This window comes from Cetorhinus maximus, chromosome 16 (genome assembly GCF_964194155.1).
Source record: "Cetorhinus maximus chromosome 16, sCetMax3.hap1.1, whole genome shotgun sequence".
In the NCBI taxonomy this organism is placed as follows: Eukaryota; Metazoa; Chordata; class Chondrichthyes; order Lamniformes; family Cetorhinidae; genus Cetorhinus; species Cetorhinus maximus.
This window is the reverse complement of record NC_135894.1, coordinates 64,088,137-64,103,170: the sequence shown is the minus strand read 5'-3', so window position 1 is coordinate 64,103,170 and position 15,034 is coordinate 64,088,137. Positions and strand designations below refer to the sequence as shown.

At 42.4% G+C, this 15,034-nt stretch overlaps 1 protein-coding gene across 1 annotated transcript in view; it reads left to right on the top strand.

Moving 5' to 3' along the window:
- Nucleotides 1–15,034, top strand: part of cnksr2a (connector enhancer of kinase suppressor of Ras 2a) — a 579,431-nt gene that overhangs the window by 256,572 nt on the left and 307,825 nt on the right. Inside the window, exon 7 of the mRNA XM_078559925.1 lies at nucleotides 9,649–9,708. Within this exon, the coding sequence (XP_078416051.1) occupies nucleotides 9,649–9,708 (60 nt within the window). The remainder of the gene's footprint in view (nucleotides 1–9,648; nucleotides 9,709–15,034) is intronic.

The window sequence follows — 15,034 nt, the reverse complement described above, 5'->3', positions numbered from 1 at the left end:
GTACTAGGACACTCAGATTCTGTAATCTTGCTCCATTTAGATAATATGCTGCTTTCCTATTTTTCCTGCCAAAGTAGACCGTTTCCCATTTTCCCACATTATAGTCCATCTGCCAAATTTTTGCCCACTCACTTAATCTATCTATATCCCTATGCAGATTCCTTACGTCCTCTTCACAACTTACTTTCCTACCTATCTTTGTATCATCAGCAAATTTAACAACCATATTTTCAGTCCCTTCGTTCAAGTCATTGGTATAAATTGTAAATAGTTGAGGCCCAAACACTGATCTCTGTGGCACTCCACTTGTCACATCTTGTCAACTGGAAAACGACTCATTTATGCCTACTCTCTGTTTCCTATTAGCTAGCCAATCCACTATCTATGCTAATATGGTACCCCTTACATCATGAGCTCTTATTTTCCGTAATAACCTTTGATGTGGCACCTTGTCAAATGCCTTCTGAAAATCTAAGTACATCACATCCACGGGGGTTCCCTTTATCCTTGTTGCTTGTTACTTCCTCAAGGAGCTCCAATAAATTAGTCAAACATGATTTCCCTTTCACAAATCCAGGTTGACTCTGCCTGATTGCATTACAATTTTATAAGTGCCCTGCTATACCTTCCTTAAAAATAGATTCCAGTATTTAACAGATGTTAAGCTAACTGGCCTGTAGTTTTCTGCTTGGTGGCTTCCTCTCTTGAATAGAGGAGTCACATTTGCTATTTATCAATCTGGTGGGACTTTTTCAGAATCTGGGGAATTTTGGAAAATTAAAACCAATGCATCTAATATCCCAGCAGCCACTTCTTTTAAAATTCTAGGATGATGTCTATCTGGACCTGGGGACTTGTCAGCCTTTAGTTGTAATAACCTTTTCAGTACCCTTTCCCTGGTGATTGGAATTGTTTTTAGTTCCACCCTCCCTTTCACCTTCTGCTTCACAATTATTTCTGGGATGTTACTGCTATCCTCTATAGTGAAGACAGATGCAAAATATCTGTTCAGTTCATACGCCATTTCCTTATTTTCCATTATTAATTCTCCAGATTCACTCTCTGGAGGACCATTTTGCTTACTCTTTTCCTTTTCAAATACCTGTAGAAACTCTTACTATCTGTTTTTCAACCTAGCTTTCTCTTGTAATCAAATGACTCCTTCCTTTATGCGATGAAAGTTTCTGCCCTCTTCACCCTCTGGGTGAAAAAAGTTCTCCTCAATCTCCTCTGATCCTTCCACTAATTAATTTTAAGTCCAGGTCCTGTGGTTATTAACTATTTTGCTACGGAAAACAGGTCCTTTCTATCCACTCTATCTGGACATTTCATAATTTTATACGTCACAGTTAAATCTCCCCATACCCCCTGCTGTCCCAAAGAAGACAATCCCTAATCAATCTTACCTTGTAGATAAATTGTCTAATGCTGGCAGCATCCTCATAAATCTCCTTTGTACCCTTCACAATGTAATGCTTTTGTTCTTTATTTCATAGCTTTCCTTGAACCATATAACCCATCAACTAATCACTAGGGAACCTGAATCCACCTGAAATAATTCTGTGTGGAAGTGGACTCCATCTTTCATATTTTCAGGGAGATTAAAAAATATTTACACTTTACCCAAGTGACGATGTATCATTGGTTTGATCTGGACAATTGGTGTTCGCAACAATTCAGTTATGGCTATGACCATTATATGGCCATCTCAATCCTGCCCCCAAGCGAAGGAGGAGCTGCTGTAGAACTCAGCTCCACCTTTCTGTGCCCAAATACTCAATATCCAAACCTTCATCTGGCTTACAATAGTTTAAATCTGGTGCATCTTAGTATGTATGAGTGGGCATTTAACCACAATGGGCCGGATTTTCGTGGAGGAGGGGGGAAGGTTGAGTGGGGAAACTTCCCATCTTAGCAGACCCGTCTCCTTGCAAGGGCCGCGCCTGCCATACCTTTGATCCGGGGATGCAAGGACAAGATGGAGTCAGGCCTGCTGCTTGCAGAGACAGCGCTGAGGCAGCATTGGAGGCGGGCGGATGGCTACTGGCAGGCTAGAACACCCACCTCCGTTCACTGAGACTTCAGCCTAGTTGTAGTTATGAATGTCAGGCCCTCATGCCCTCACCCTTCACCCCCACCCATTCCACAAGCCCCCTCCATGCTCCCTCATACCCCTCCATGCTCCCTCATGCCCCTCCTACCTCCTATAACCCCCATTTCTCCTCTGATCCCCCTCCCCCCAAACCCCTTCATACCCTGTATACTCCTCCATGCCCCTCATGTATCCTCCATAGTCACTCACCCAGTATCCACTATGGGCAGACCTGAGAAGCCATGTTTCTGAAATGGACATTTAAAAAGAATTAAACTTCTAGCAATCTAATAGAGCTGTCAATCAGACACACTTCAAACTGAAGTAAACTCCCATTCAAAAAAGGCCATTCAAAAAAAATTATATGTCCCCAAATGATCAGTCTGTTGTAAAACAAACAGACATCTATTCACTAACCACATCAAAGACAATTTACCTTTACTATTCTCTTAAAACTGTCAGTCAAACTGTCTACGTAGCCTCCTCTTAGGATAATTGGTTCTGGATCATTTGAAACGCAGTCCACCATTCATAATGGCACCAACTGTCAAAACAAACCTTGGAAATGCAAACAATAGAGTCTTTTGAAACTGGAAAGACAGGTGGCCCTGGTTTTTCTAAGCTACACCAGATGTTCTGTCAATCAAAGAAGTGGAGAAGCAGGTGGCTATTTTTTCCCTCCAAGTGAAAGCTACAGACTTTTTTTTCAAATTTAAAAGGCTTCGATTATTTTAATCACTTCATATCATGGTACTTTGGGCTGGATTTTAAGAGAGTCGGGAAAACTCTGCAGACCTTTAAAATGGTGGGCAGGACCCAGGTGCAGAAGTTACACCCCCATTTTCAACAGGTCAAACTTTTGCCGATAGGGGAAAAAAGGTGGGGTGTGATTCACACATGAGGGAAATACAAACTCAACAGGGTTATTTGAACTTAGCGCTGAGCTCAAACAGGCCTCATTTTGTCTGTTCCAAGGGCCTCAATCTCCAGTGTGGAAGTCATGAATTGATGGAGTAAACATAAATGCCCTTGAAGCGTGGATAAGGTCTGTATAATTGTCATGATCTGAAGTTTTTTAAATGCCCAGCTCTTTAAACTTCAAAAAAATGCAGCTGTCACTGAGAATTAAAAAAAACCTGCTAGACTGCCTTGATTGACAGGTGTAGGTTAAAAAAAGCAGTAGTATCTATCCACGCAGTTTCCATAGAGTTTGTTGTTGATATTTCCCCAAGGGCTATCATTATGTCATCATGAATGCTTGACTGAGATTCAGAAGTTACATTTATCTCAGCAAGGGGCTCTGAGTTCAGCATTTAATTGACAGTTTAAGGAATTTATTAAATGATTAGCTGTCTTTAATGTGGGGTCTAAATAGAAGTTTGTTTTTATAAGAGATTAGCCACTTGAGATTTGAATGTTTGAAGGGGCTTTACGAATGGAAGTTTTTTCAAGTGTGTAGAGGTGAGAACTTATTAAATTGTTTGAAGTTCATTGTTTTCATCTCCACTTGGTTCCTGAGGTCTGCCCATGGTGGATACTGGATGAGTGGCTATATAGTTGGCATGGAGTGTATGAGGGACCATGGGGGGTGGTGAGGTGCATAAGTTGACATTGAGTTGGCATGGAAGGCATGAGGGAAAATGGGGGGGGTGGGGTGGTGAGTGGCTGTCAGGGATGAGGGCTAGAGGGCCTAACAACTTCTAAAACAACTGGGATGAAGTCCCAGAGAACCGAGGTGGGCCTTCTAACCAGCCTGCCTCGACACCCACCTAAGCTCTGCTTCTGGGGTCGGCGGGCCCGACTTTATATCGCACCTGCACCCCACCACTCCCTACCCCCTCCCTGAGGGAAAATCAGGCATTTCAGGGTAATTTTTACTGAAGCGAGTGGGGGACTTCCCAACTCCAGCTACCCACCTTGGTGGCCAAAATCCAGCCCTTAAGAGTTCCCAAACACTCTTTTCTTCAGTTTTGAATGCACAATAGCACTTTTTCCAATGGGAAAGGTACTCTCATGCATCTCAACACTTACACAATTCTGATAAATGTAACAGTCAACTTATCTTTGCAGGATAGAACCCTATAATCAATCACTGCAGTAAAAGTTCATCTAACTTACATTACGGCATCTAACTATTGAAACTGAAAGAAAATATTTTTTTAGTATTTCAGAGCCTGTCAATGAAAGAATTCCAGGAGGAGGTAACTGTTTTTCTTTTGTTGCCCACTTGAGACAGAGGTTTCCTCGTGGCTCCTGAATCCTCTGAGGTGCCCTTACATAAGGGACACAATTCAACAAAGATTGTGGAGGGAGGGGGGGGGGGGGGTGCGAAGGCAGAGGGAGGGCGTTGGTGTTGGACAGCCATGGCGCCAGCAAGGGCGGGAGTGATGCGTACTGGTGGGCTATTCGCACCCTTATCCGCACCAGCTAAAATTGCTAAAAGGGAATGTGGGCGGGAATCTTGGAATCGGGTTCCGCCTGCTGTTCCTAAAGGGCTCTCAAATCAACCTGACTCAGCGAGAATCCACGCCAATTACTCAGCCATGGAGAAGTGTGAAGGTAGAAGCCACTGCTGTTATCATGACACTATGGCTTAAAACCCTAAATACTGGAATGTATGAGGTTGTAAAATAGAAATTAAAATAAATTTGCATAATCTTTCACAATCCTACAAAATCTCAGATTACACCAAATAAAAAATGAATGATTTCCACTCTTCTTAGTTTTGTTTGGACATTGTTTTTGAACTTTTTGTTCCATTTTCTGGCAATTGGCACAAATTAATTGGTGCCAAACAATACATTCTAAAAATAAAATGTTCCGAAGAGCTAAAAAAAAACTTGGTTTCCTTTATTGTATTTCTTCTAGTTGATGCTTTTTTGTTAAGTTGATTAGTAGCCTCAATATCTGGAATAATAATAATGTGGTTCCACACATTTTAAAAAATGTTCTAAACATTTGTAAAGCTTCTGCCCCGCTGCATGCACATTGTGGCATGTATCTTCCAAGGAGCAGGGCACGAAGATTCTCCTAACGCGATGCTGCTGAACATTTCTCCTGGGATCTTCTTATTCCAGCTGGCAAAGAAATGCAAAGCGCAGTGTACCCCAAGGAACACTGTTGTAGCTGAGCAGAGTCAGGGAAGAGAGGGCACTCCCTCTTTTAACGGCACTAGGTAAGTCTAAAGGTCCAATCTTTGAATGTGGGTTAAGGAATGGGTGAGGTGAGTGGGTGGTGAGTTGATAAGTGGGTAGATGGACAAAGTGTGTAGGTGGATGAGGTGAGTACTGGATGGGACGGGTGAGTGGCTAGTCAGGTGTTCAGGGGGTAGTCGGGCCGGTTCAGGTAGTCGGGTCCCTTCAGTAGGTGTTATCGGGTGATATTTGGGTTGGGTCAGGGCATAGTCAGGTGGTTGGGGGGAGAATTGGATCGAAGACTCAGGTCCAGTTTGGGTGGGTGAATATAGTCGGGTCCGGTCAGGGGAGTAGTTGGGTGGTTGGGAGGGGTAGTCGGATCGGCAGGGTGGGAGGCGCGGGTTGGTGGATCTGGCTGGTGGGGAGGGTAGTTGGTTCAGGTTGGGGGCTAGCCAGTTGGTTAGGGGGGTAATCATGTTGGGAGTTGGTTGGGTCAGTGGGGGATAGTGAGATCGGGTTGGGGGAAGTAGTCAGGTGGGGTCCGGGGTGTTGTTGGATATTTGGGAGTTCAGAGGTATTGATCGGGGGGTGTTCAGTTGAGTAGTTACCCAGGTGTTTGACCAGGTTTTAATCTAACATTTCCTGGGTAGCTACCAAGATAAGTTGCGCAGATCTATCCCAAGTCTCTGACTCTAGCTCAGAGTTGGAGACCTTCGTGCAGGGTCCCGGAAAGCAGGAGTTTAAATTTCCTGGGCAATTCCCACGTGGCTGCTCATGTCAGGACTTCCACAGGTTCCTGATGCGCATCTTCCGTTGTGTGCCTGGTCTCTGATGATCTGGAGACAGGAAGATTTGGGTCTGTATATGTTTCATCATTAAGTTTTAAAATTTAACATTTTTTAGGACCCACCTTGCTTCTAGATTTTGTTTTTGGAGCAAGTTAAATTATTTATCATCTGTTTTGCATTATCGTATGATGCTCTTGTAAACATTATCTGTCAGCCTGCTAATCAAGATGTACACGCCTAAAATGTTATTTTTAAACATCAAATTTGTGCAAAAGTTTACAAACAGGACGAAGCTACTATTTCCAGTTAAACTTTGGATTTAATTGGCGGAACCTTGTACACTTGCTGTCGGAATGATGGGTTCATTTTCAAGGCAGGAATCTGATTTCTGAATGGGTGGGGATTGTCGAGGCTCTTTCCCAGAACAACGGAATTAGCAACACACATCGGGACTCGCTGACCAACTAGGGAGGGCAGGTGGGCTGACGTGTCCATTCAGTCAAGGGAAGGATATCTATTTAAAGTGGCCACAACATGGGTTGCATGGGTTCACCAGCACTTGGGTTTTTGAGGCTGCAGCGGCCTCGAAAATGGAGAGACCTGTGAAGACCACTTCCCAGCTCTCTCACCCTTACGTGAAGGTCCTGCTGCAGGATCTGAGGGACTGCAATGATATGAAATTTCCCAAGGATTGGAGGAAGAGGACAACCTTTCTAACCATGCAGGTGTGGATGGAAGTGGCCGAGGAAGTCAGCAGCAGGAATATGGTACCTTCAACCTGGAGGCAGTGCACTAGGAAAATCCAGGACCTCAGGATGGCATGACCGGTGAGTGGCAAAACACTTTCAGCTGCTAATATGCAGCATTCTCCTGCATAGCACTCCTCAGAACAACACACCTTGCAGCTCCACCCAACCCTCTCTCTTTCTGCATCTCACACCCCCAACATTCACAGTCACCATCAACTTATAGTCTCATAGTCTCATGCCTCATAGTCACGCTCCACAAATGCTGTCCTTCCCTTGTCTACACATAAGGCATTACAAGCATTATGTTCGTACCTCTCTCCTTTCTCTCCATGCAGGACAGGACAGCATATAGCTTGGCGAGAGGCAGATACCTAAGGAGGCAGTGGGAATGTATGTGGTGACCCTCCAGCGACAGGAACCTTCTCATTCATTGGCAATACATGCCCACCTGCTCCCCTTGGAATGAGGTCTTGCTCCAGGAGTCTGTAGGTGTCAGCAGCAAATTGCTGTGAGAACCTGAGCCTCCTGAGGTGCTCGTGGTCACACAGGTCAAAAGACCCGATCCTCTGCTTGTAGACCCCATGTAGGCTCCTTCCAGCTGGATCTCCATCACCACTGCATCTGCCCTATTATGGAGGGGCATGCATTTGAGGAGAAGGCAGCTGGTGCTACTGCTGGTATTGCTCTGGCTGCTGCAGGAGCACTTGGCGCTGGTGTGGCCTCTGCTCTTGCCCATCAGTTAAGATGGAAATTGGAGCTGCATAATCTGCTCAATGTTGTGGTGAATGCTGGTCGGAGGCAAGTGTAGCTGAATCTAGACAGGTGTAGTGCCTGCCAAGAAGTTGGCAGAAGTCTATTAAGCATTGATGCACACTCTGAGAGAAGAAGCGCTTAGAACAGCACTCTTTCAGTGACCATGGCAGGAGTTCTTCAGTGTAAGTGGCCAAAACTTCCTAGCTTGTCAGTTTCACTCAGGAAGTTTTTCCCACTGTGCACTTACCACATTGTCCGGCAAGGTGCAGGCGCGGAATGGAACCCATGTGTTTTTGGGAAAGAAGGAATTCCTTGGGTTGGATTTTACAGCCTCCCGCTGGGCATGTTTTCACCAGGGATCACGTAAAATATGTCAGGGGGCTAGCCACTGCCTTCCCGCCTACCCCTGACTCAGTCCCCATAATACAGTGGGGGGTGGGGGGGGTAAAGCACTCACAAGCCCACCCACCCTTAGGCATATTGAAGGCTTTCAGTGGCCAATTATTGCCCACATAAAGCCCTCAATTCGTCTTCACTGCCATAAAATGCTGGGCAGTGGTAGGCGGTTGTACTTTAAACGATATTGTTGAAAATGTGGGAATGAAGGAAAGGTACATCATTCAGAGGGTACCCTGTGCACATCAGACGGTTAACCCCTTTTGTTCCTCCCTGCCTGGCCTCCAAACCACCCCGCTGCCATGACGCCTGCCCCCTCTCTAGGCTTCCTAATCCCTGCCCGTCAAAGCCCCAGACTTACTTCTCTCCGGTGGCCATTTCCTCTTCATTCCAGGGACTGCTTGCAGACACAGCAGCACCCACTACTGAGTTCTTTCAGATTGGCCGGCAGCTCTCGAGGGCAGGGCAACCTCTCACTGAGCGGTGGACATGTAACCCTCAGCTTGATTAGGCCATCCAGAGCATGTTATCACTGAGGGATGGCCGTATTTAAAGTTGGTCGATTGAATTGACTTTCCTTCTGAGGTTTGAGCAGTATGCCCCCCAACCAACCACCCTCCCTCCCAACTGTAAAATCCAGACCCTGGCTACAAAGGCTCTTAATGCTCTTTTTAAACATCTTCATTGCTTTCTTGCCAGACCCTTGAGTGTTCCCTGTAAGGCTTGGAATCTGCCTCATGAAAAAGGTGGAAGACACTGGGGTGATCCCCTCAACATGGCCTGAACCTCCTCTGGGTTGTGGATATGTCAGAGTTTGTACTTTTCCAAAGAAGATAACATTCAGTAGCCAAACCTTAGCCTGTTTCATGTCTGTTTGTTTCTTGTATAGCTCATTCCAAAAGTATTGTGCGCTTTTCATTGGAATTTCTTTCTTTACGGGAATCAATATGCTCCTTCTCTAACTTAGTGTGAAACTTTGCAGTAGCCAGGCCAGCAACAGACTCTCCATAACTATATTGTGTTGACAATAAATCCTGACTTTGTCACTCTGACATTTTACTGGCCCCACCTTTGTCCATTAGAATGTTGTCCAAGTCAAAGAGGAGTACTTGGAGTCATGTCCAGCAGTGGCCATCTCACCATCAACATCATCCAGGAGCCGGAAAAGTTGGTTTTAGGGAATATTACTGTGGAAAATGGGGAGGCCATTTTGCTCCATATTTAGCCTTTGCTGTACTTGACTGAGGAATGCTGAGAACTGTATGTGTTTTAAATACTTTGAAAAATTCAAATCTTGAGAATTTCACCCCTCTAGTGTACTTTGACAGACAGCAAAGTCGTGCTAATCCTTTCCTCAATGTACATGTCAAATTGTTGAAAGATTATAACTGTTATCTGTGTACCTATGACATAAATAGGTAACACTGCAACAGCTACCTTGACCAATTGTTATAGCACTGTTGTCAGTAGAGGTAAATTAAATGATATTAAAGTTAAGATTTAAGTTATGATCTGTCATAAAAAAACTATTCCACTTAAGATATGCTGTTTGTAAGTCTTTGAAGTGGAATTATTTTTGGAATGCTGAGGGTATGTATCAAAATTCAACCCAGCCTCTCTTATTTTAAACTAATTTAGTGTGACTTCTCTTAACTGCTATGGATCAGAATAATAAATTCTCTTGGAAGTATGGTATATATTTATTTTTCTCTTTCTTTGTTTCTCCCCTTCCCTAGGGAATGTACATCAAATCAACATATGATGGTCTACATGTAATCACTGGAACAACTGAGAATGTAAGTTGTCTTCTCCAGTAAGCCAATGACTTTTGCATTACTGATCAATAGAAGATTTCAGCTATAATTTTTATTTAGCTATGGCAACAAACTATTTTTTTGAAGTATTCAACAGTGGTGAAATGTTTGGAAGGATTCTCAGTGGAAATTAATGAGTTGCACTTTCTATTACAGTGATGCACAATTACCAATTTTTAATCTCCACCATATTTTTTAGGTGAAAGAAGTATTTAATTTAAAGGAAGAGGTGATTATTATTATTTTAAAATATTTAAAAACTATTTCACAGCCATTGTTTGGCATAAACTTTCTAAAGCACAAATAAAAAAAATATAAAGTTAAAGCTAAAATTTAGGTATAAACTGGAGCTTTAAGTTTAACACTCAGCAATACAAATATAACTTACTTAAAAGTAACTCTAGTTCCTAACAATATCACCTGTTATTTTAGCACACTATGACCCAGAACTATCCACTATCATTGCTGCAGATGCATCTTCTACAAAATTGGGAGCTGTGCTCTTTCAGATACAGATGGATGGAAAGCATAGACCAGTTTACTATGCATCCCATTCACTGACGGAGATGGAACAGAGGTATGCAGCGAAAGAGAAAGAAACATTAGCTGCTACATGGGCTTGTGAAAAGCTTGCAATTTAAGTTCTTGGTCTCCACTTCAAAATGGAGATAGATCACAAACCCTTAGTAACACTTTTAAATTCTAAGGAGTTAGCAAAATGCCTCCAAGAGTACAGCGACTCAGACTGTGAATGATGAGGTTTGATGCAAAGTATGTTCCGGGAAAACGATCAGCCATGATCGTAATGTATGGCGGGGCAGGCTCGAGGGGCTGAATTGTTTACTCCTGCTCCTAGTTCTTATGTAAATGCCGTCATGATTATTGATTTGAAAGAAGTATTCAAATTGCAAAATCTGAATTAATTTAAATTGAACAAGTGAATAGACCTTGAGAAATGGTTTTGCAGTTAGTTAGCAAGTCATCCTTCCATTCCTAAGTATTTGATTCAAACTTAAATGTGTATAAATAACCATTCTTGGCTTTAAGAATCCTGTACGTCAGATCCTACCCAAAGAGAATTGAGGCATTCTTAATCCTAGCTCACTTTTTATTTGCTGTGGACTAAAGCATAAATTTGCCAGCAATTCAGCATAAATTTGTAGTTTTACTTAAGATAGCTGATTAATGAATGAGGAGCAAAGAGACAAAAAAAATGAATATAGCAAGGGCACCTTCTGAGTTAGGACAATGTAGAGGGCATTCCATTCCACCTGACCTGTGCTATTGAACAGGTTGATGCTGCCTTATGATGAAAACCTAGATGAGTGTTTGATTCACCATCATTGATACATGTCACCCTTTAACACACACAAAAGAAAGGACACTATCTCACTATCCTGATATTTTCAAGAGCAAATAGGGATAGGCAACAAATGCTGGCCTTGGCAGTGGAGTTCACAACCCCAGAATAAATAAAATTAGAAGCACGTGTTTTATTTATATTACAAACATTTGCTTCTCTATAGTTAATTTGGTTTAAATCAAAAGATTTAGCAAAATAAAATTTCTAACAGGAATTGCTTTTTAATTTGATGCAATTTGAGTTACTGTGTATAAATTAATTACTTCTATGCTGCTATTCATCCTGATGATAGGCTGTCTGTTCTGGGGAATAAGGTGGGACTTCAGATAAAGTACCTACTTCTTTTAAATAAATCTGTGGAGCACTATGGTGAGAATTTAAATTTTCCTGACAGCAAAGCAAATCAAGTGTTGCAATAAATATTATCATTTAGCCCTTTTAAAAATCTGTAAGCGAGCATTTCTGTCAGTCAGAACAATTTATTCATGATTTTAGTGAATATTAAATTGTGCTGCAGATTCTAAATTTTTTCTTAGCTTCTTATTCCTGCGCAATTAAGGCCAGGATTTTCTGGCCCCGTCACGGGTGGGACTCGCCGCGGGTGGGACCCGCCGCAGGAGGGGCGATGCCCCAGCCAGAAGTCCATTGACTTGCAGTGGGACCGGAAGATCCCGGCAGCGGACGGGTGTGGAAAACCCCACCCAATGTATTTTAAACTGGTATAAAAGATTTATTGGTTTTCTGTTGTTTATGAAATCTATGCAGTAGTACGGTGCTGCTTAATTGCACAGGATGGGACTAGAAATTCCTGTGTAAGTAAAGGAGACATGCAAAGAAGTAATCTTATGAATAAGGAGACCTGTATCAGGATTAAAGTGCATTAAAGACACAATGTCTACAAGCTGCTGTACCTGTGTGATGCCCACACAAACCTGGCTTGCACTCCCTTGACTTTAGAAGCTTCAGGAGTGATTTGATGGATGTGATTAATATGATAAAGAGATTCAATGCTGGAAAAGTATTTCCACTGGTGGGAGAATCTAGACAAGGAGGCACAATCTTAAAATGAGAGTCAGGAGTGAAATCAGGAAGCCCTTTTTCACATAAAGAGCAGTGCAAATGTGAAATTCCCTCCCCATGTTAGGGCAATTGAATTTTTCAAGACTGAGATCCACATATTTTTATTAGCTAAGGATATCGAGGAATATGGAACAAAGGCGGGGTATATCGATTTAAGGTACAGAGCAGCCATGATACAAGTGAATGGAGAAATGAGCTTAAGGGGCTGAATGGCCTTCTCTCGCTCTGACATACTTGAAAGGTGGTGTGTTTCATTCCGCCCAAAGACATTCTTCACTTTAATCCGTATCTTAGATCTTGTGTATTTTTAGAGTAACAGGGAGGCAGTTGCGATTTTTATCATACATTTTAGTCACTGAAACCCCTGCTTTTTGATGTTAGATTTAAATCCTGATGAATTTGATCTTTAAAATAGATTAATACATAGTTTTTTTGCATAAAGTGGGTCAGTTGTAAAGTCAGGAGAACAATAACCTTATAAAAAAGAAATTGGTACCATTTGTGAGTCAGAAAAAACATGCAACAATTTTTTTAACCTTTGGTAGGAAATATCTTCAGTGGTCACTTCAGATCCATTTCTGTCATGAAGAGGAAATTGCAAAAAAATCAACTCCCTTGATGTAGGTGACAAAATGAGGAGAATCTTTCTTTGCTCAGCACATTGTTATGATTTGGAATGTACTGCCTGAAAATGTGGTGAAAGTAGAATCTGTAGTAACTTTCAAAAGGGAATTGGATAAATACTTAAAAAGGAGAACTTTGTAGAGCTCTGGGGCAAGAACAGAGAGAAGTGAGAATAATTGGTAGTTCTTTCAGAGGGATAGCACAGGCACGATGGGTCGAATGGCTTCCTTCTATGCTGTATGATTTTGTAATTCTAGCTGCCATTGACAATTATGTATACCAGCTGTGTAGAGCCTCCAGAAATGGATGTTGAGACATAGATAAACTATAATTTATTAAAATAAGATTGTCCACAAGAGCGCAAGTGTTACAGCAAACAGCATCTGTTTTCCATTAAAATTAGATTAGTCTCCAAAATATGCCCACAAGAACTGCTTGTGACAGTAATGGCTGAAATAACCTTCAAGCTCCAAATGAGGAAGTTTTAATGGGAGCTAAAAGTTTGACTCTCCAGGTTCCTCATTTACAAGTTGCCAGGAAGAAGCTTCAAACAGATAGGTAATAGAGTCATGGAATGTTTTCAGCGCCAAAGGAGGTCTTTTGGCCCTTCTTGTCCATGCCCTTCCCCTGTAGCTTTGCATACTTTTTCTCTTCAAGTTATTACCCTTTTGAACCTCCCTCCACCACATTCTTAGGAAGTGCATTCCACATCCTGACCACTCACCGTATAAAAAAGTTTTTCCTCATGTCCCCTTTTGTTCTTTTCCTATTCACCTTAAATTGGTGTCCTCTGGTTCATGACACTTCCACCAATGGGAACAATTTTTATCTATCTACTCTGTCCAGACCTTGCATGATTTTGAACACCTCTATCCAATTTCCTCTCAGCATTCTCTTCTCTAAGGAGAACAACCCTAACTTTGCCAATCTGTCCATGTAACTGAATTCCCTCATCCCTGGAGCCATTCTTGTCAATCTTTCCTGTACCCTCTCTAGGGCCTTCACAGCTTTCCTACAGTGGGGTTCCCAGAATGGGACATAATACTCCAGTTGAGACCAAACCAGTGTTTTATAAAGGTTTACCATAAAAGAAAAACCCGTCACAAAGAGTGTGAATATGTGTGCTGCCCCACTTGATGTTTTGTGTGGTGACATTATCAAATAGTGTGATGCTATTAATGCACAAACTGTCATCAGATTGTTCAATAAATGTGGAGTATCCAATTCAATGGAAGAAGAGGTAGATAATTTGTTTTGGAGGGATGATTTTGAAACAGAAAGCGCCAAATCTCATCCAGATTGAGATGCATACGATGAAGCCATAGCCAAAGTGACCAGATTGCATACGATGAACACTGCATTGGATGCCGAAGACAATGAGTTTAACAGGTTTTAAAACACTTTAATTGTGGTTAAAGGTACCTTTGTACAATTACTTTATTCAATAGCCATGCCAAATTAATTTAATATGAATTCCTGGTGTTTTCTTTTATAATTTGAAAAGGGCAACCACCCACACTAGCAGTTCACATTTTATGCTCGGCATATAAGTTGACCTCCATTTTTGGAATGGATTTTAGAGGCTTCAAACATTAACTTATACATTGACATCTGTGGTAACTGGAATGCTATTTCACCTTGGGACTTCCTTTGCACAATAGCACCCAACTCATGACAGCAGGAGTCTGAACTTCCGTGGCAGCAAGTGAGATTGCATGACCATGCCTGAGCTTCCACTAACGTACTCAGGTATTGGGTGGATGCTGCTTGTGCTACAATGGATGCTGAGACATGGCCATCAGACGCTGCATCACGGTTAGCTCCACAGATGTGTTGATGGAGATAGCCACTCTTCCATATTGGAAAGGATAGGTTCCATTTCTTCACAAAACCCTGTGCCAGGTTGGTGCTAAACTCTTCCAGGCAACTTGATATTGAACACAAGCTTTCCAGTGGACCAAGCATTTCACCTTTTGTATTGTCTAGACCACCCGAAGTCGTCTGAGTCCTCTGCAGCAGAACTGGTGTGTGATCTCATCTTCTGATGAAATGGAAACTGCGCTGCCCTTTCCCCCAGCCCTAGCAGACCCTGCTTCGAATGCTATTGTAATGAAAACTACACTTACCTCTTTGGAGAGCAGAGGTCAGGAACTCCAAACCCTGGCAGACCTCAGAGTTTCTACACATGTGCAGACCAAGAACGGGCTGCACATGCACAGTTCTGCATTTTTACGTTCTTTG